This window comes from Colius striatus, chromosome 7 (assembly GCF_028858725.1).
Source record: "Colius striatus isolate bColStr4 chromosome 7, bColStr4.1.hap1, whole genome shotgun sequence".
NCBI lineage: Eukaryota > Metazoa > Chordata > Aves > Coliiformes > Coliidae > Colius > Colius striatus.
Genome location: NC_084765.1, coordinates 398,854 through 418,386, shown reverse-complemented (window position 1 = coordinate 418,386; position 19,533 = coordinate 398,854). Strand labels below are relative to the sequence as shown.

At 49.3% G+C, this 19,533-nt stretch overlaps 1 protein-coding gene across 1 annotated transcript; it reads left to right on the top strand.

Moving 5' to 3' along the window:
* The first annotated feature begins 1,141 nt into the window (after window positions 1-1,141).
* DISP2 (dispatched RND transporter family member 2) lies at window positions 1,142-18,962 on the top strand. The gene is made up of 8 exons (XM_062000273.1): window positions 1,142-1,221; window positions 7,611-8,057; window positions 10,365-10,394; window positions 12,423-12,546; window positions 13,182-13,297; window positions 13,776-13,888; window positions 14,824-14,921; window positions 15,543-18,962. The coding sequence occupies exons 1-8, from the start codon at window positions 1,142-1,144 to the stop codon at window positions 18,960-18,962; spliced, it is 4,428 nt and encodes a 1,475-aa protein (XP_061856257.1).
* The last annotated feature ends 571 nt before the right edge of the window (window positions 18,963-19,533 follow it).

Genomic DNA, 19,533 nt, shown 5'->3' with positions numbered 1-19,533 from the left:
ATTAGGGAGAGTTACAGGATACTCTCTGGTCCTAATACTCCCTTTTTGCTTCGGCTTTTCTGAGGTGCATGAAGCAAAAAGGATACCACCCTCATGAGGAAAAAGGTCACTGTCACAGTGAGGGCCACGGGCATGGCCATGAGAAGAGAGAAGGTCATAGCTGTAGCCATCACCATGGCCACACACATGATGATGAGAGAAGAGAAGGTTGCTGCCACAGCCATGGCCATACTCACAGTCAAGAGAAAGGTCCAGGCCCTTCCTAGCACAAATAATGTCACGGTTGTTGGCATGGGAGAAGCCGTGGCAGCAACAGCCACACTTTCCACAGGAAGCTCTCCCTGCAGCACGAGGGGACATGTGTGGCTAACATGCAACCCAGTGCAATTTCATAGTACCAACAGACAATGACAGCAGGACCCAGACTGTCTGACCTCCTTATGATCTCCGTGCTTTCAACTCAGTTCTTTCCAAACTACCATACATTTCAACAAATTACTCGTTTAATGCTACTAAAATCCAGAGGGTGAACCCACATACTTCAAAGTGCTGCCCTGCCCCTGCCGTGCGGCTCCGGGAGTGCATCGGGAGCCTTCCCGCTTCGGGTCAAAGCAGAAGCACAACTCTGCCGAGATGAGGGACTTGCCACCCAAAGGGATCTGGTGCACTGTTCGAAGCGGCAGAACTCCCCCCGCTGCACCTCACGAGACTTTTTCCCTGGGGACTGCACGCTGCTCAGCGTGAGGACAGGGAGGGGATTTTGGTGGCCGAGCGAGACTAGGAGAAGCCTCTGCTTCCTCGCACCGCCATGTACCCCGGAGGTCAACCCCAACCCGCACAGCCGGGCTGGCCCCTGGGCCGGAGGGAGGCTGGGGCCGGGCACCGGCCGAGCTGACCCCGACGCCGCAATGAGGCAGGGGCCGGACGGCCCGGACCAGGGAGCCACCATTCCCCGGCCGCCCCCGCCGCGCTGCCCCCGCGTTCGCCCCGCGGCTATTGGCCGCCCGCGCCGGGCCCGCCTCCGCCTCCGCGGCCGCGCAAGCGCCGCGCGGAGCCGCGCCGGGGCGCTGCCGCCGCCGCCGCCGCGCCGGGAGCGTTCAGCACCGCGGGCTGCGGACAGCGCCCCGCCGCCGCCGGGGCCATGGAGGCCGCGCCGGGCTCGCCGCGCCGGGAGCAGCGGCCCGAGGGGACGCGCCGCGGCCGCCGCCCCGCCTCGCCCAGGTAGGAGCGCGGCTCCCGGCGGGGGACGGGGCGCAGGGGCCGGGGAGCGCGGGGAGCTTCTCTCGAAGGGCTGCTGTGCCCGGTGCGGCGGGGCAGACGACGGGGAGAGGCTGTACCCGGGTGCGGCGGGGTCAAGCCGGCGCGGCGGAGCTGGTGCCTCGGCGGGTGGGAGCGCCCGCCCTACCGCCACCCGGCGCTCCGTGGAGGCGGAGGTGGTCGCGTTCCACCGGGGTGTTCGCGAGGCTGGGCGTGCGGAGCTGGACACAGCCCCCTTACCCCACTGAGGCGAGTCCCGACCTCCCAACGAGAGAGCAGGCAAAGAGCAGAGCTGCCCACCGAGCTGCTGCCCGCGAAGGTTTGCGGTTCGGAGACCGGTGCTGCCCAGACGGTGCCCTGGCTGCCCCTGCATGGGACCAGGTGCCCCATGTGGAGCCCATCCGGCCAGGGGCAGACACCCGGCCTCGCCTCCCTGGCAGGTTTTTATCCTGCAACATGCTAAGCTCTCCCTTCTGCAGCAACGGGTGAAGCTATTGTTGGTGAAGCTCAGCATGTTTCAGGCGGTCCTCACTGTGCTAGGTGATGGGCAAGAACAGGTTTCACTCCAAAGATCTGCTCCATAAAACCTTACAGCCCTCATTCTCTCCTCCCTGTGCCATATGTCCCTTACCTGGTGCCTTAAACCAAGTTGGCAGCCACAATAATTTTCTGGAAATGTCAACAAGCCGTGATCACGGGCAAGGAGCCATTCCCAAATTTGCAGACACATTGCCATTCGTTAGACCAGAGGCAACAGATTGCCTGGAGCTTCTCTTTGACCAGCACACACCCCAAGGCCAACAGCACACAAATTCCCTCTGAAAGCCAAAGGGTTTCACTTCTCTCTGGTAGAGGATATTCGTGCTGAGACGTCCCCACCTGCTTGAGGGACCCAACAGGGCTGACATGTCTCTTTGGACCGCTCTGACTATCTCAGCGTCTGGCTGAGATGGGTCTCAGTGCTTGCTGAACGACTGTTACACAAGCCAGCACTGGTTTAAATCTTGGGCATTCGATGGGGTCACCGAAGCCCTGTTGGCTTTGCTTGCCTGAGCAATCCACGCTCGTTCCAACAGGTCTTTTGAAATGAATGCTGCAGCCGGTAAGAGTCGCATTATAGAGATGAGCTAAGCCCTCTGGAACAAGTGCGTTCTGAATTTCACTCATGCTGCTCACTCACGAATGAAAATGTATGGCAATAAAGTACAAGAAGATAGTGCTGTCACTCCTGAGCATGCATATACACCAATGCTGCCTCATATAGCTGCTAGAGCGTGAGCTCAGTAGCCCCATCCTCTGCTCCTGGCCAACACACTCTATCATCAACACTCATCATCAGAAAAACACACCCTCCTTCTGGCCCCTTTCAGACTGCCATAGCAAGCTGGTCTTTTCTTCTCCTTCTCCTTTCCCTTTCCATTTCTTTTTTGCTTCAAAACAAAGCTTAGCAAACATGGTTTTCCCAGCACGTTTTACCAGTGCAGACCGAGCAAACTGCAGCCAGAGCTGCTCTGGCCGTGGCGGCAGGGAAGGGAGCTCAAGCCCTTTGTGCCTGGCTGCAGCCAACCCCACACAGGTGCTCCCGCCACGGCAGCAGCTGCTGGGTGAAGGTAAGACTGTTCAGACGAGTCAATGGGAAGGATTCTTAAACTAAACTTTTCTTGGCAGACTCCGTGGGAAGCAGTTTTGCAGTCTCATTAATTTTTCATGATGATTTAACGTACTCGGGAGCCTCATTAAGAGGAAGATTGTAGCTGTTCTCAAGGATACGCACTATCCTGCTGCTACACTGAGAAAGCCAAACAAAGAGCAACTACACAGGAATATTTCAGCACACCAGAGTTTGACCTGGCCGAGGAGCAGCATTGCTCGGGAGGTGCCTGTCTCTCCCTGTCAGCTGGGTAACGAGGGGAGGGTGAAAGGCAATGAACCCTTCCCTAATCTCTGGAAAAGGGCAGTTTTCTCTCCTTAGGAAACCCAGGCAAACAAGCTCTTTTTGCTTTTCCTCACCAGCTCCGCTGCTGTTTTGCTGAGGCTGTGTTCAAAGAGAAATCCTCCACTGAAAGTCCGTTATAAACCCCCGTTCTTAAAAAGTCATTTACAGCTCTCCAAGCAAAAGCCCTTAGTCAGATGGAAGCTGATCTATAGCACATGCTTCCAGTTCATAGCTTTTCTCTGGGAAGTGTGTACAGCTGACATGCAAGCAAAACCTTGCTAGAGTAAGGAAAGAAGCGAAAGGAAACAAAACTAGCATTTTTTAATGAATGAAATTTTGCAGTGCTTCATGTCTTATTGAGCAAAGGTTCCAGGGAAGAAAGGAGCTCTGGCTGTAGGCAAGATACAGACTCTTGCCCTTCCTCCTGCTTGTTTTTATTCCTCTGTCTCAGAAGCAGTTGTGTTTTGACTTGGGCATCAGACAGCTCCATTCACTCTGTAGGTGTTTCCCACCTTTCATGTGCAAAGTGCTGCCTCCCTGATCCTCTCTTGGGATGCAAAGGGTGAGATAATCTTTATATTTAAACAAAATTTAAAAGCCCTTCCAGAAATGGTCTTGAGGATGAGGGTGGGATTAGGCAGAGCAGTAAGGACGCCATTCCTTCAAAACACTGAACATTTTTAGCCCATTCCTCCTCTCTCAGAGACACTTGTGCTCTCCCACTGCCCAACTTTCCTCTGCCTGAGCCCAGCTCTATGTGCTGGCAGAGCCAAGTGGTCCCAAGGGCAAAGGTGCTGGGGGCAGGCAGCCAACGTGACATGCTTCCAGTGAACCCTCTTGCTGGCCTTTGATGCTCAAGTTGGTGGGGAGGCGGGCAGCTAAAGTCATGTCCTGCTGACAGCTTCTGCAGGGCAGTGTCTGGGCTTCACAGAGGGATGATGATCTTGGGGAGGAGGGAGATAGCCCATGCCTGGTGAGGGCACTCAGAGCGTTCAGCCCTTGGCTGCTGGCACAGCCTCTGCAGTGCCTGCCACTGCTCTGCAGCCCAGCAGAAAGCTGTCTCCTTTGAAATCTTGGCCTTATCTTCCCTGTTTTCTGTTGGGAAGCAGCTTCTGTTCTTTTGCTGGTTCCCCCACCTGACAGAGGCTGCTGTGCCCTGCTACTCATCTCAGGAAACCACTGCTGCACTCAAAGTGACTCGAGCAGTTTCATAAATGGGGTTATTATACTGTCTAGACATCTCAAGGGAAGAGATGGGGAAGCAAATAGCGTGAGAAATGCAATCCATTGCCACAGCTAACCGGAACAGTTAACTCCAGTCTGTCCCTTGCCCTACACCTCCTTGACCCCTCTGCTTTTGGTATCTCTTTGGTTGCATACAGATGAGCCTGAAGAAGAAACTGGAGGCTGTCAAGCTGCTTCTAGGCTTTTCTGTGGCTGAGAGACCATTTCTGCCTACTCGGTCCCAAAGATGACGAATATCTGACACAGCCCAGACTGCGAAGGAATGTTAAAAACAACCCATTTTTCCTCCCCTAATGTTAGTGTTTGCCAGTGTCAGCACGGCAAGCAGAGTCCACTGCAGTGCTCTGCCCACCTCTTCTACTGCCTGACACAAGCAGATATCAGAAACTCCCCCACAACCATTTTCCTAGCACAGTTCAGAGTTCTGCGGGCCCAGGAAAGTAACAGCAACATGGTTGCAGGCAAAGAAAGACCAGCCCACGTCTCTGGTGCAGACCTCAGCACATCAAACATTAAGCCTGCCAGCACTATGGCTAATTGGGAGTGCAGCAAGTGAAGAGTCGAATTCTGCAGCACTGCCAGCAGTGATTATCCAAACCCATCATTATTTGCGAGCTCCGGGTTTCCCTGGAGATGCTGGATAACCAAGGTCACATCGTCATGGAGGTGGAAAGAGATGAGCATGAGGCAACTCATATCTGGAGGGTGATTGGCAGAACTGTAATTGTTTAGTCTGAAAGGGAGAAAATGAAGAAGAACCACGAGTGAATGGTTTGAACTAGCCAAAGTTATTCTAGAATAAAAAGCAAGGCATTGAGTTAAGAAACCACACACGGGGAAAGAAAGGACTTGACAGTATTTCACAGCAAAGATGGTAAACAAGAAGAATGGGCTTTCAGGGGAAATATTACAATCAAAGATATTAGTGCCTGTGTATAAAAACTGGTGGCAATCTGCAGTGCCCAGGAGTTTGTCGTCTGCTTTCCCCACCAGGAGGTTTTGTAGCTGAGGGGTTTTTGGAGGAGGGATTCTTCATTGCATTCCTGCATCTCCCTGGACATCTCCAAAAAGTATTTTGTGAAAGCCTTTTTCTCCTGTTCAGTGTTACATATTCACTACCAGATGAGGCAGAGGTGGCAGTATGGCCATCAGACTAGTTTAGTTATGAAAAGCCTCTGGTCCCAGTCTCCTCTGCAGAGCCAGCAATTTAAATGAAAAAGAATGTTAGTTTTGCTTTGAAGAAACTGAAACAAACAAAAACAACCTAACACAAATGTTGTCCAGGTGTGGGAATGTCAGTGCAGTGGTGAATTGACACACGTTGTAGAAAACCATCACCTATTTAAAGTGCACAAAAACCAGGAAAAGGAACAGGGTGGAGGTAGAGGGAAAACATTAACTTAGAGGCATCAAAGAAGGGAGTGAGAAAAGGTCTAGACCTTGACAAAGAATAAATCTAGCACAATCCCAGCTCTCTGATGAATATTCGCTGAGCCAGGACTATGAGTATGAAACGACAAACCCCAAGTGAGAAGCACTTGCACTTCAGTCCCTTGGTGCCTGGGAAGGCTGAGACAGATGACACCTCGAGCTTGAAAGAATGGATTGGGTGGCTCTCCAGGTCAGTTCTGCCAAACAAACTCTGCCCCTGCAGCTCACCAAAGCTGTAGGGGATGCAGTGGCTAGCATCTCCTAGTCAGGTTAGTTCTATAATTAGAATAGATGGGCAATGACTAACTGGAGATGGCATTTTACATGCTGAGCACCACAGCACATCTTTCATCCGGGGCAGTGTTCCTGTGCTCCCTGTGCTGTCCCAGTACAGCTGACCCTGAATCCCTCCTGCTGCAGGGATGACTCTGATGAGGCTGTAACAATTCCAGACAAGACTTCAGATTACATCTCAGGAACAGCTTTGCTGGCATTTGGTTTATAATCTCACGTATCGCATTCACATACACCAATGACACGTTTGTAGTCTTCTGTTGTGAACTACCTTTACGTAGAGCTATAACACAAATCATGTGCTTGAAAGACTGGGTAATCCTGCCACTAATCCATCAGTGACAGGACAGCAAGGGCTTCATGCAACGTGGCTGATATTATTTCTTTTGACAAATTCTGCGTGTGGATGGGATATCACTGTCACAATCTGTTCAGGAGCTCCTGCTCTGGCCAACAGCATTCCCTTGTGCTGTGTTGAACTAGCTCAAGTCTGACTAGTACTTTGGGTTGCAGAGCAGAGGCAACCAAGCACTGGAACCGTTGGGAGCAACTTGTCAAGCTCCTCTCAGTGAGGTGTGCACACACCTCTCTGCTGGTTTTCTCCAGTGCAAACTTCTACTTCTTTCAGACACTTTGTATGTCCATTGTCACAGGAAACGTTTAACAGTTTCACAGACTTCATCTGACTCTGCTTCCTTTGGGTGTGTGGCCTCTCCCAAGGATGCAAGAAGCTCACTTACACAGATACTGGTATTTCCAGACTATTTTACTATCATTTTGCCATTTCTTCTTTCATTTTTTTGACACTACAAAAAATGTGATGGCCTGAAATAACCCCCCCTATGTAGTTCTCCCCTCTTGCATGGTCTGAGCTTCAGAAAATCTGCATTTGAACATCAGTTACTGCTTCCGAAGTCAGTGTCATAGTAATGAGGACCCACGAACGCGCCATCCATGCCTGTAACCATGCTGCAGCTGTCTTCTGCCTTAAAAACTACAATTAGCATCGGATGGTGTCTATTCAGGCATGATCTCTTTGTTACTAGCCCCTGGAGTTAAACACTGGGCAAGTTAAACTGAGTGTGACGTGTCACGAGTCTCCATACCAGCACTGGTATAGCTGCTCCCTCAAACGTTACTCTGTTGTAACGACTTTAATGAAATAAGTCCATTTTGCACAACCGTGAAATACAGTTTCCCAATTTGGGAGCAGCACACACAAAGATGTGATGGATTCTCCAACAGCTGGAATCCCTGAGTCATGGATATCCCTATCAAAAAGCATCATCCAGCTGAGCCTGGTTCTTGGTAGAGCAAATAGTGGGTGAGGTTTTACATCTCCTGTTGTGTGTGAGGCCTGTGAGAGCCTCCAGTTTGCAGGATGCAATTCTCCTGCATAGCCTTTCTACTGCTCTGCTGGTTTACCAGAATTCATTTTCTCTCACAGAGAAAAACCAGATGCAGGACCTTGCCAGACCTGTCTCGCCATGCCAGAGATCGCAAACACCGAGCCCAGCTACAGTGGCACTTCCTGGGAAAGAATCTGCCCAGTCCATCACTGCCCTATTCCTGCATCCCCCAGGCTGGGGGGAGACCACCTGCCCTCCTCCAGCCACACGCTTGGGCCAGTCTCCACCCAGTCCAACGGGCAGGTGCCATCGAGCTCCCGGGACTCGCAGCAGCATCACCTGTATTACCCCTGCAGCCATCAGGAGCCCCGGGGCAGGTACGGCCTGCCCCCGCTCCCTGGGCATGGTGAGGGGCCCATGTTGTGTTCCCACCTTTCCAGCAGTGAGCCTGTGCCAGCTTCCCACCACGAGGCCTCGGAAACCCCCTGGAAACAGTGGTCCCCTGGGCAGCGCCGGACAGTGCAGCACCACATTGTAACAGTCAGGTAAGAGGCACGTGGAGAGCGGCTCAGGGGCCTTCACAAAACCTCTTCTGAATTTCGTGGTGGGAAGTGGAATGGGGGGGGTAGGAAGGGTCTGAGGGGGGTGAACGAAACAGTGGTTTGCTCTTGGAACAGCAGCTGGCCCAGAATGCAGAGGGATGCAGGCTGCACTCTGTCTCTGTGGAGGGTGCACAGAGAGCTGCCATTCCCTCCCTGGGGAAAGGCAGGCTTTGCTTCTCAAGGTATCTCACTGGGTCATGCCAAGGTCTCTCGGTTGCCCCTAGATCATGCAGCTGTGATTATGCCCATCTTCTGTGATGTTGTTATTTTCTCCTTTTGCACTGCAAGACATCCAGATGGCCAATCCTTTATCTTGGCAGCTTCTCAGTGATAAGAGCAGAGTTCATTTATTTTTCTGCCCCCACCGAAGCTGCTGCCTGTGGTGGAAGGGAGAGGCAGCAGAGGGTAAGCACTGGCAGTGAGAAATACAGACATGGGGAAGATGATTTGGTTTTCCAGGCTGGACAGCAACAAGGGTGTAAATTCTGTATGGTCCATGGCAGAATCGGGCAAACTCCATTTGCATGCAGTGCAGCCCAGTGACTTGCTTGGGTGGTGGATGTTTCCTGGGCAGTCCTAGAAGGATGCACAGAGGATGGGCAGCCCCAACAGCCTGAGATACAACCTCTGCCCCTTCCAGACAGCATCATCAATCCTTGTGAGTGTGTTTTGGAGTCCAGTGCTGGCACTGAAGACAACAATCCCTGTGCTACCACGGCAGAAGCCACCCAAGTCCAGTAGAGGATGGCACAGGATTCCTTTCTTGCCTTTGCACAGTGGTGCAGCACTAGGCATGAAAAGCCCTTTACAGTTTCATTTTCTAGCTATTAACAGAAGATTTCATTTGCTTGTGTTTGCAGCGTAGGGCAATTGCAGTCAGAGGAGTGAAGCCTGGATCCCTTCTGGCTCATAGGCTAGCAATAAAATTGTCAACTACATTCTCTGTAACAGGTGATTTAAGCAGCAAATGCAGCTGGACTGCAAACCCCTGGCAGAACACGCAGCACTAGCTGACAGAAAAGTGATAACATAATAATGCTAGAATGGGGTTTTTAATCCAAGCAAATCTGTTTGAGAAGCTATTGTGAGAGAATTAGCACAGAATGGGCAATGACCTGCCAGAAAGAGACCTCTCTTTAGTAATCTGGTAAGGATCTTTCTCTTCTCCCCTGTGTCCCAAATCTACGGAGCATTAGTGTGATGAAGGAAACTCGTTACACGTGCCACTGAGAGTGACTCATGGGGAACTCTCCTCCTTTGCTTTTTCTCTTCCTGCATTCATGACAACCTGCCAGGAAGGATGTGCTGCCAGAGGCACCAGTCAGCTGCCTGGGACGGAGCAGGGCCCCAGAGCCCTCTGCCCCACACAGACGCTGGAGCACAGCAGCATCTTCTCCGCATTTAATCGGAGAGTGAAGGGAGGAGGGAGCACTCACTGACCTGAGCTGGGCACGGCTCAGAGAGAGGAGGAAGGAACAGCCTGGAGCACTTTGCTGGAAGCTACTTTGCAAGCCAATTTCAAGGGGGACATTGCAGTGGAAACAGAGAGCAGAAGGAAATGTCCTTCAGATACGGTGACCCACTGAGGTGCAGCTTTTCTGGGATGGTGACAGTGGAAACCTTGCCCTCAGGGATTCATTAAACAGTAACCCCAGGATCCCCTGGGATCCCCTGCTTTATTTCCTTACTCAGCTCTACAAGTAAGGATGACAAATGCTCCTCTGTGAAAGAAACCCTGTTAAAACCCCATTTCGCCAGGCTCCACTGGCCTTCTGCTCCTCTAACCTGGACAAACACTGTCTTTGGAAGGGCCCAGGGAACAAAGGCAAGATGCCTTTTGGAAAAATCCTTGCTGAGTTACACAAGAAGTAAGCCCTATCTACAGGCATTGCTAGCACAACTGATGACAGTTAATAAAGAGGTGTGCTTTTGTCAGGAAACAATTTGGAAAAGCGGTAGGAAAGCACTGAAAGCAGATGGATTGTCATGGGTGAGTGCTGCAGTGGGATCTCCATGGGATTACATTGCTAATGTCCCTTACTTGCTATGGAGTTGTCAACCAGGAGAGGAAAGGCCTCTGTTATTCATTAAATAACTTCACCAAGTGCCAGTACACTTGCAGCAATGGCTCAGCTTGGTGTGTTACAGCCCCTGAAAGGGTTCACTTGCTCATTTAACAGCCCAGCACTCCACTTCATAGGAAAGGAATAAATGAACACATCTTTGTTCTTTCTTTCTTTCTGTCTGCAGACATGACAAAGCTTTCAGGATGCCAAAAAGGTACGTTTAATAGCTTCCTATCCTTCTGCCCTTCCATCCTTGCTTTCGTACCCTGCTATTTGGAAACACAAGATGTGGTTGTGGGTGACATCCCAGCTTCAGAGGCAAGGTCAGCACTCAGCAGGGAGCTGGGAACACTGGGACAAACCTCAACTTGCTTGTGAGATCAATTTAACCTGCAGTAATGAATAGCAAGTTTCTTGATAGCTGGTTTTTTGGGACAGAGGCCTGGCTCTTGCCCATACTACAGCTTTATATGTACAGATAATAATCCTGTCTGTATGTGTGTACATACGAATCTCTCTATACAGGATTAATCCAGCTTGACCCACCAGATGAGCAATCAGGAGGATAGACCAACCATGAAATAAGTTCCCCTGTTCAAAACACAGAGGATTTGAAATACATTTCTCAAAATTAAAATGATTTGATTGCTTTCAGCTTCTGTTTAAAAGCTGACTGTTGTAAACTCTTTTTTTTCTGAAGGCTTTGGGTAAGTATCTTCCATCATCAGATACTGCAGCTGGTATTTTTTTTCCCGGTAATTGGACATGGAATCACCCAAAACAGCCTCCAGAAACTAGGTACTCTAATGTGGAAAGGGCAATTTTTGTTCATTTTCCTAGTGAAGCCTTTATCTATGAAAATAAACTTGATAAGCCAGTCTTAAATGGAAACAAAACACCAGGCCTGACCAGAAATCATACTGAAAGCTGTCTGAAGGGCTCGTGATGATTTCTGCTGAGGAGGAACAGCTGCATTATTTGACTCAGTGGAGTTGAGGGCAAGAGAAGCAAAAGCTCAGGCAAGCAGGGACATTACACCAGTACATGTGCCCAGTTGAAAAGTTCATAAATATTTCACTTCCCCATGAAGCTCAAACACTTGTCAACTATTTTGGAATACAGCATTTCTTCTATTTCAGAAATATCTCAGAACACAAAAGAAATACCTAGAACCTGCCAAGCCAGAGCAGGAACCCATTCCAATATCTTATCTGTTAACAGGTATTTTTGAGTTAGGCAAAAATCTCGAGGCAGTAAAACCCACACTGGCAGAAAGTGCTGGAATTTGATGGATCATCCTATAAGAGACACTGTTTGTCTCAAAAGAAAAATAGCTCTTGGATGGAAATGTTTAGACCAGCTCTTAAGAACAGAAGTAACTAGCAAAAGTACTTTTGTCCAAAACCCTCTGGAACAGTTTTGTTTGTATAGAAATGGTGTTAAAAATGTGTATGCCACCAGATCATGCTGATAGGTATCCAGTCATAGCCCTGGCCTATGGGCTTGCACATGTCTTCCAAACCCTGACAGAAAACTGCTCTGTTGCATTTGCTGATGCTGTTGTAGTTCCAGCATTTGGTTTTGAGGCTGAGATCTCATCCTGCAGATGCAGAAGTCCCTTGTCCACTCTGTGAATACTGCTGGTGCTCCTAACATTGGTTACACATCAGATGGGTGGCTTCCATCCTTTTCTGCTGTGCAGATGCCCATACATTTCCCCTATATAGTGAGCTTTGAACAATGGCAACGGACTTGCTTGAGTTAGTTATCCATAGGCGGCCCTCTGGAGTAGGCCACAGACTTCTCAGGGGCCACAGGTTGCAGACATGCAGGCCACACTGTTAGGCAGCTACTGCCTTAGACTGCACAATGGGGGAAAAAAAAGAAGGAAGAACCTCTTTTTAAATGCAATCTTTAAAGTTAAATATTTAAAGCTTCATTTAGCCCTAGGACACAAGAGTCTGGGTTTTATTATTTCTGATTGAAAAAGCAGGAAAATGTCAGGAGGCAAAATGTAATTACCCGAGTTAATTAGAATTGCCTGCAAACATCCAGTTGGAGGTGTAACATGTTCATTACCAGCACTACTAGAGCCTCTAAGCTTTTCCATAAATAAATGCTCAAACCAGAAGCTCTAATTCTTTTCCTTCCTTTTCCTGACGCTACATTGGTTTGACAGCAGGTCTCTGCTGATAGCACAAGTGCTGTAACTGCTGCATTTTTCTCCTCCTGTTGACTGCAGTTATTCCCAAGCGATGGCAGAGTGGCCCGTGGCCGTGCTGGTGCTGTGCTCGCTGGTGGCTGTGCTCTGCACTGTAGCTGGCCTGCTGGTGGGAAAGCTGCCTGACTTTTCAGAACCCTTAATGGTAAGTCCCTACAGACAATACATCAACATGAACCTAAGGAAAACCCATGGGCCAACCAGTGCTGTGGACTTGCACGAGTGCCCTCACCCTGGTATGGTCACAGTCAGCACACACTGGGATTGCTCCTTTTGCTTCCCTTCCATGCCCAAAAGGACTAGCTAGGCTGGGTAGAGATTGGATGGAGGATCTGGCTTTGGCTCCTACAACCTGTGTGTGAGGGTCCTGAAACAGGCTGCCCTGTTCTGAGCACTGCTGCACAGGGTCCTGTTTCCCACACAGGATCCCACACTTTCTAAAGTCGTCCCTGTCTCTCATTAATCCTGAGAAAATGGAAATAGACTAGAGTTTGTCCAGGAAGAGGAAAACTACTCTAATTTTTGTAAGTGACTGTTTTACTTGAAGAGGAGGAGAAGAGTCTTATGAGATCAGGGAGAGAGAGTTGTAGCCATCCTTGCCTGGAAAGGAAAGGAGAAATACTCTGTCAGCTCCAGGATGCAGTATTTACAGGGAAAAATCAATTTGTGCATCTTTCCAAGATGCAGTAATAATCTCATACAGTTTCTGTCTAGGAGGAGGATTAAGGAAAGCTAACCTAAAATGCAAGTTGATGACAAAGCCCTTTTGCTTGGCTGCAGGGCTTTGAGCCACGAGACACTGACATTGGCAGAAGGCTCATTGTGTGGAGGAACGTAGAGAGCCAGACAGGCTACAAGAAGACCTTTTCCCTTTCTCCCTATGCCGAGAAGAAAAGGTATTTGAGTTTGGTTTGGGGGGTTTGAGGAAGATGTTGGCTGTAAAGTGACAAATTCAATGTTCCAAGATATCTCTGGGAATTACAATATATATACATGCTTAAAAGTGACCAAGGCAGGCACTGGAGAGTTCAAAGCCTTTGCCTGCAGTGAACTTGGGCTCCCTATTCTGGAAACCAGGAATTAGGCCCTAAATGTTTCATGCATTTACCTCACTGTTTACCTCCGAGAGACTGCGGAGGCAACTCAGCACATCTGCACAAGGAGATGCAGTTTCTCACTTAGCCTCATACAGCTCCCTATAAAGGGGCATAGACAACCTGGTATCGAGAAACTCCCATCCAAGCTGGGCTCTTCCAAGACACTGATGACTCTTACTGATGCAGCAGTGTTACGTGTGGCACCAGAGCCTCGTCAGTGAACATAACTCAGAGCCAGACGATCTCTAGTTACACAAATCATCTGATCTCTTGCTAGCTACGATGACATTGGCATGAGCAGAGGGCAGAAGGCTGCTCAGGGAGAACTGAGGACACGGAGAATGGTGGAACAAATCTACGGAGCAGATGGTTTCTTTTGTGGTCCCCCAGGTAAGTGACAGCTCCATGGGGTAAGTATTACACAGGCAGGGCTTAACAGCATACAGAATTGTCAGACCAGTTTAGGACACAGGGAAATGTTCTGAAAGTGCTCTAGGGAAACAGCACGTACAATCCCACCCTATGGACCCCCAGCCACCTTGTGGATAGCAATCTTGCAGCACTTTATCACTGATTAGAAAAAGCTCATTCTGAAATTCTGCAGAAGAGTTCTCATTCACTTTTTGCCATACTTCTTTTCCCTCTTTACAAACATGCCTTAAAACAGCAGTAAAATGACCAATGTGTTTTTTTCACCATTTACTCATATCAAAAGTGAATACTCTGAAAAAAATGGTATATGCCCCACTCCCTCTCTCTTTTCTCTATTTGCCCATTCCTTCTTTTCCCCTCAAAAAATGCAAGTGGCAATAAAAGGAGAGAAAAAATGAGAACTAAAAGACACATGAAATTAGTCTCAACATGGACACCAGTAAGCAGGAGAAAGGAACAGCATGCAGATATTTTTACTTTTTTCCCTGCCTCTACTCCACCTCTGAAACCAGCCAGACACCAAACTTACAGGTCCTTGGGAGTTTCCAGCTGAACTCGAGCCCCTCACTTTGTAACAAGGGTGCAGAACCAGCTGCCAGCAGTCATGGAAATCACACTGACAGCATGGACAGCAGGTCTGGGCAACGCCGAAGTGTTGCTCTCCTGCTGCTGACAGATGGGCGAGGTCAGATCACACAAGGCAGATGCTAACACTCACTGCAAGCTACTGCCTTCGTGACCTGCTTCCCTTCAGGGAGTTCTCCAAAGCAGTTGTGGAGACAGTGCTATATATGTGTGTTTTCTTTCTATGCAGAGAGTCACTTCAAACAGCCTGGCTGATTCATCTTCATCACCTAATCCTTTTAAATCATTTCTTTTCTTCTTTATTTCAGAAAAGAGCTATTCCCAGCTGGTATTTATGTCCACAACTGCTGGGAGCTTATGGAACTTGCAAGCCATTCAGTCCATGTGTCAAATTGAACAAGACAAGGTTAGTAATGTCAGGAAGAACATATATACATGCTGTCTCTTTTCTGACTGCTGTAGTCTTTAATCTCCAGCGGAACGGAGGCCAGACAAAAATAATGTAAGCTACAGAACAGGTTTCAGCCCAGAGGACTCTAAAGCATCTTACTTACCACTACACAGATGATTCCCTCTGTCACTGAAGTCCAGCTGCAACATAGCAGCTGCCATTACACAAAAATACACAGACAGTGAACAAGAGCTTGGTACAGAAGGCAAAGCTGTCCATCAGAAGCTGCTGACAATTTTGGGCAGCAGAACCTAATTACCAAAGTGGAGCTGTCATCTTGGAGACTGTGAACGCAGGTTTGGAAGGGAAGTTTAATTGGATTAGCTGTGCTTGCCATAGGATCCAAACTTTCAAATCAGAGTTTATAAAACTGAAACAACAGATAGGGTTTCATTTTTGCAAAAGGCCTGTGTGATGCACTAGCTTTAGTATTTGCAATTTGTCATTGGGGAGATGACAAGGCACAGCTTACACACCTGAGGGAAGGATTACTGTAAGGAGCAAGGAGCACTGTGGGGCTGCAAGACTAGTTGTGCAGAGAGGATCTGACATGATGCTCCCGCATCTGTTTTTCAGATACGCTCACATGTTCATTTTAGAGACCTCTGCCAACGGACCGAAGCCAACGAATGCTGCCCAAGCTGGTCCCTGGGGAACTATATCGCTGTCCTGTACAACAGGTCCTCGTGTCTGGAGATCACCCAAGGAGACATCTCCCACACCCTTGCTCTCCTTCGTGCCTGTGCTCCAGACTACCACAAAGGTATCCTCACTCCGTCTTGCATAGGTCCTGAGACTGTGAGACAGAAACACTCTCAGTGTGCCCAAGTCCCAGAAAAATGTACCCGTTTCAATGCCATTTACCAGCTCCTTCACTTCTTGGTCGACAGAGACTTTCTTAGTCCCCAGACAATGGAGTACCAAGTGCCATCTCTCAAATACAGCCTGCTGTTTTTGCCTATGAGGAAAGGGGCATCAATGATGGGGATCTACTTAGACAATCTCGAATCCTGGGATCTGTATGATAACTATACATCTATCACTGGAATGGACCTGGGCCTCAAACAGAAACTATTCCAGCACTATCTTTTACTGGATACTAAGTACCCAGTCCTGGCAATATTAGCTATTTTTCTAAGCATTTCTTTTTATTTACGCTCGGTCTTTATTACCTTGATGGTCCTGCTCGCGGTCGGCAGCTCTTTAATGATCTCCTACTTCTTGTACAAGGTGGCCTTCAGATTCACCTACTTCCCTTTTGTAAACCTCACAGCAGTCGTCATTCTCAGCAGCATTTGTGCCAACCACACCTTTGTCTTCTTCGACCTCTGGAACCTCAGCAAGAGCCAGAACCCTTCCGCTGGGCTTTCTCAGTGGGTGAGTCAAACCATGCACCATTTTGCGTATCTCATGCTGGCATCTTGCTTCACCACGGGTGCTGCCTTCTATGCCAGCTACATCAGCAACATAATAGCCATACGCTGCTTTGCTGTTTACATGGGCACCGCCGTGCTGGTCAGTCTGGTATTCATGATGACTTGGCTGCCTTCCTCGGCCGTGCTGTACGAGCGCTACATAGCGACGACCTGCATTTACAAGCCAGAAGACTACTGGAACAAAGCCGGCCACAAGAGAGTCACCCTCTCCCTTCATTACGTTCTCAGGGGTCTCCAGAACACGCTGTCGGAAACCTCCAAGCTGCTGTTTGAAAAGCTTCTGCCTTGTGGGGTCATCAAGTTTCGGTACATCTGGATCTGCTGGTTTGCTGCCTTAGCGATAGGAGGTGCCTACATTTCCTGTTCCAACCCTAAACTCAAGCTCCCGACTCTCGAGACATCGTCTGTGCAAGTGTTTAGGCTGAGCCACCCCTTTGAGAGGTACGATTCCGAGTACTGCCACCAGTTCATGTTTGAGAGGCTGGAGCATGGAGAAGGGCAGCGGATGCCTGTCACGATAGTCTGGGGCATTCTGCCCGTGGATAACGGGGACCGTTTCAACCCAAAAAGCAACGGCACCCTCGTGACAGACGCCACCTTCACAATCCAAAGCCCTGATGCCCAGAAGTGGCTCCTGGAATTCTGCCAAAAAGTGAAGAACAAGACTTTCTATTACCCCGATGCAGAGCAGAAATCTACTGTGTGCTTCATGGAGGAGTTCCTGAGGTGGATGGACAGCCGCCAGTGCTCCCAGCGAGACCACAGCATCAACCTTTGCTGTAACCAGTTCTCTTTCCCTTATGGAAGCGAAGTCTTCCTACACTGCATCAAAATGATGCTGCTGGAAAAGGGCAGGGAAGGGACAGAAACATACGACCTGGGCCTCAGGTTTGACGGGGAGGGAAGTCTTGCTGCCTTAGTGCTGCAGTTTCAAACTGTTTATCACTATAGCTTCAACTACAGCAAAGCCAAACAATTCTATGAGGAAATCAACCTCTGGGTAACAGAGGAAATGAAAACTGCCCCTGTGGGGCTTCAAAATGGATGGTTTACCAGTAAACTAGAGCTGTACAACCTCCAGCACAGTCTCAGCACAGAAATGATGGTGGTCATGGGGCTCTCTGTAGCCGTTTCCTTCGTGGTGCTGCTGCTCACTACCTGGAACGTTCTCCTCAGCATCTTCTCTGTTACTGCCATTGCGGGCACTGTCCTGGTAACCGTTGGCCTTTTGGTCCTCTTGGAGTGGCAGCTCAATGCAGTGGAGTCTCTCTTCATTTCGGCCGCGGTAGGTCTCTCTGTTGACTTTACTGTCAACTACTGCATCTCCTATCACCTGTGCCCCCACTCTGACCGCCTGAGCAGAGTGGCCTTTTCTCTGAAGCAGATGAGCTGTGCCACGGCCATGGCAGCTTCTGCTCTCTTCTCTGCAGGGGTCATTATGTTACCCGCAACGGTCCTGGCGTACAGGAAGCTGGGGATATTCCTCATGATGATCAAGTGTATCAGCTGTGGCTTTGCCAGTTTCTTCTTCCAGTCGTTGTGCTGCTTCTTCGGCCCAGAGAAGAACTGTGGGCAGATCCTTTGGCCTTGTGCCCACACCATGAAGGACTATTCTGATGACTCTGGGCTGAACGGAAGCTTTGCCTGCGGGGGAAGCGAGAAGCAAAACCGGTTGCGGAAGGTCCAGGAGTCCAACACTGCAAATGAGCAATACGAGCTCCAGCCTTTGTCCAGAAAACTCAGCGACAGTTTCGACAACAGCACGTCTACGAGCAAGCTGTCCAACCGGCCGTCAGTGCTCTCTGAAGACACACAAGTTGAAGACAACAGATGCCCCAGGACAGGAATGCACCCCTCCCTTGAAAGAGAGAGACAGAATCTGCAGGAGACCCTCGGAGACCAGCAGGTTGGCCTGTGCCAGTGTCCTGCCCTGCAAACTTCCTCTCCGTACAAGCACAGCGGCTCAGAAGCAGAAATGCACAGGGAGAGACTGTGCCGAGACTGTCATTGTCGAAAGTACGGTCTGAAAGCTTGGGATGGGTCTGGGCTGGACCACATCCAGTCAGCTGGCATGAAAGAAGAAGGGCAGCTCAATAAATCACAGTGCTCTAGCGACACTGCCCAGCAGCAGTTGGATTATACCTCAGACAACAGCCATCTCCCTGCTGCTGACATCTACAAAATTCACAGATGCCTTTGTTCTCTCGGCAGCTCTTTTGACATGCTCAACATCTCCAGTGAGACGTCGATCAGTGATTTTGAGCAAGGCCTCAAGCTTGCTGAATCAGCCAGTTCTTGTCCCGATGCCTTAGAGCTGTCTGATTCCTACAGTCAAACAGAGAGAGGTTACTTGAACGGGAAGAGAGATACCCTGCGGCTGGACCTGAGGGAGACTGTCTTTGATATCTCCCCAGCAGCTTCACAGCAGAACAGCTCTTCATGGAAAAATCGGTTTGGTGTGGGGAGCGAAGGTCCAGTAGTGCTACCGAACAGCCAACCTGACATGCCTGACGTCTGGATCAAACGATCTAGCGCACAGAGTTCTGGCTACAACAGCTGAAACCTTGCAGAAAACAAAACTGTGCTGCGAGGGAAAGTTGAAATCTCCTAGAAACTGTAAATATCAGTTTTTCCTTCCACCTCCCACCTAGAGCTGAGATTATTTCTTAGTATTCCAGATGTGCAAGTTCCTGCATTTTCACAGAACCAGCAAATCTAGTGAGAGGACATAAGATCAGTCTTGATGGACTAAAACGAGCCCTTTGACCTTCCAGTGTCTGGTGCCATATTCACAGCTGTACCACAAAACTTACTGAGTAAACCTGGTTTGCCATTTCCTACGAGGTCACTAGATTTTACTTTCTTGACGAGGCCACATAGGAGAGAAACAATGAGGTGAATCTCCCCAGATATTTAACTACAGAGAAAGACAGCTCATGTGGGAAAAAAAAACCAAACAAAAATCTAAACCCCAAACCTGCAACTATTACAAAATGTAGGTGTCAAGTGAAGGGTGTATTGTTAATAAAAAAAGTCCTTTATTTTCTGCTGAACCAGAAACTGCTTTATGTGAAGTCCAGATTCACAGATCTCATCAAAGAAGTTCAGATGTTACAAAAGAATCTCATCTG

Excerpts from the sequence above, each read along its gene's own strand:
- DISP2 (XM_062000273.1), top strand. The coding sequence starts at position 1,142 with ATGGAGGCCGCGCCGGGCTCGCCGCGCCGGGAGCAGCGGCCCGAGGGG. Across the intron at positions 13,889-14,823 it reads TTTCTTTTGTGGTCCCCCAG|AAAAGAGCTATTCCCAGCTG; the intron begins GTAAGTGACAGC and ends TCTTTATTTCAG. Across the intron at positions 14,922-15,542 it reads GTCAAATTGAACAAGACAAG|ATACGCTCACATGTTCATTT; the intron begins GTTAGTAATGTC and ends TCTGTTTTTCAG.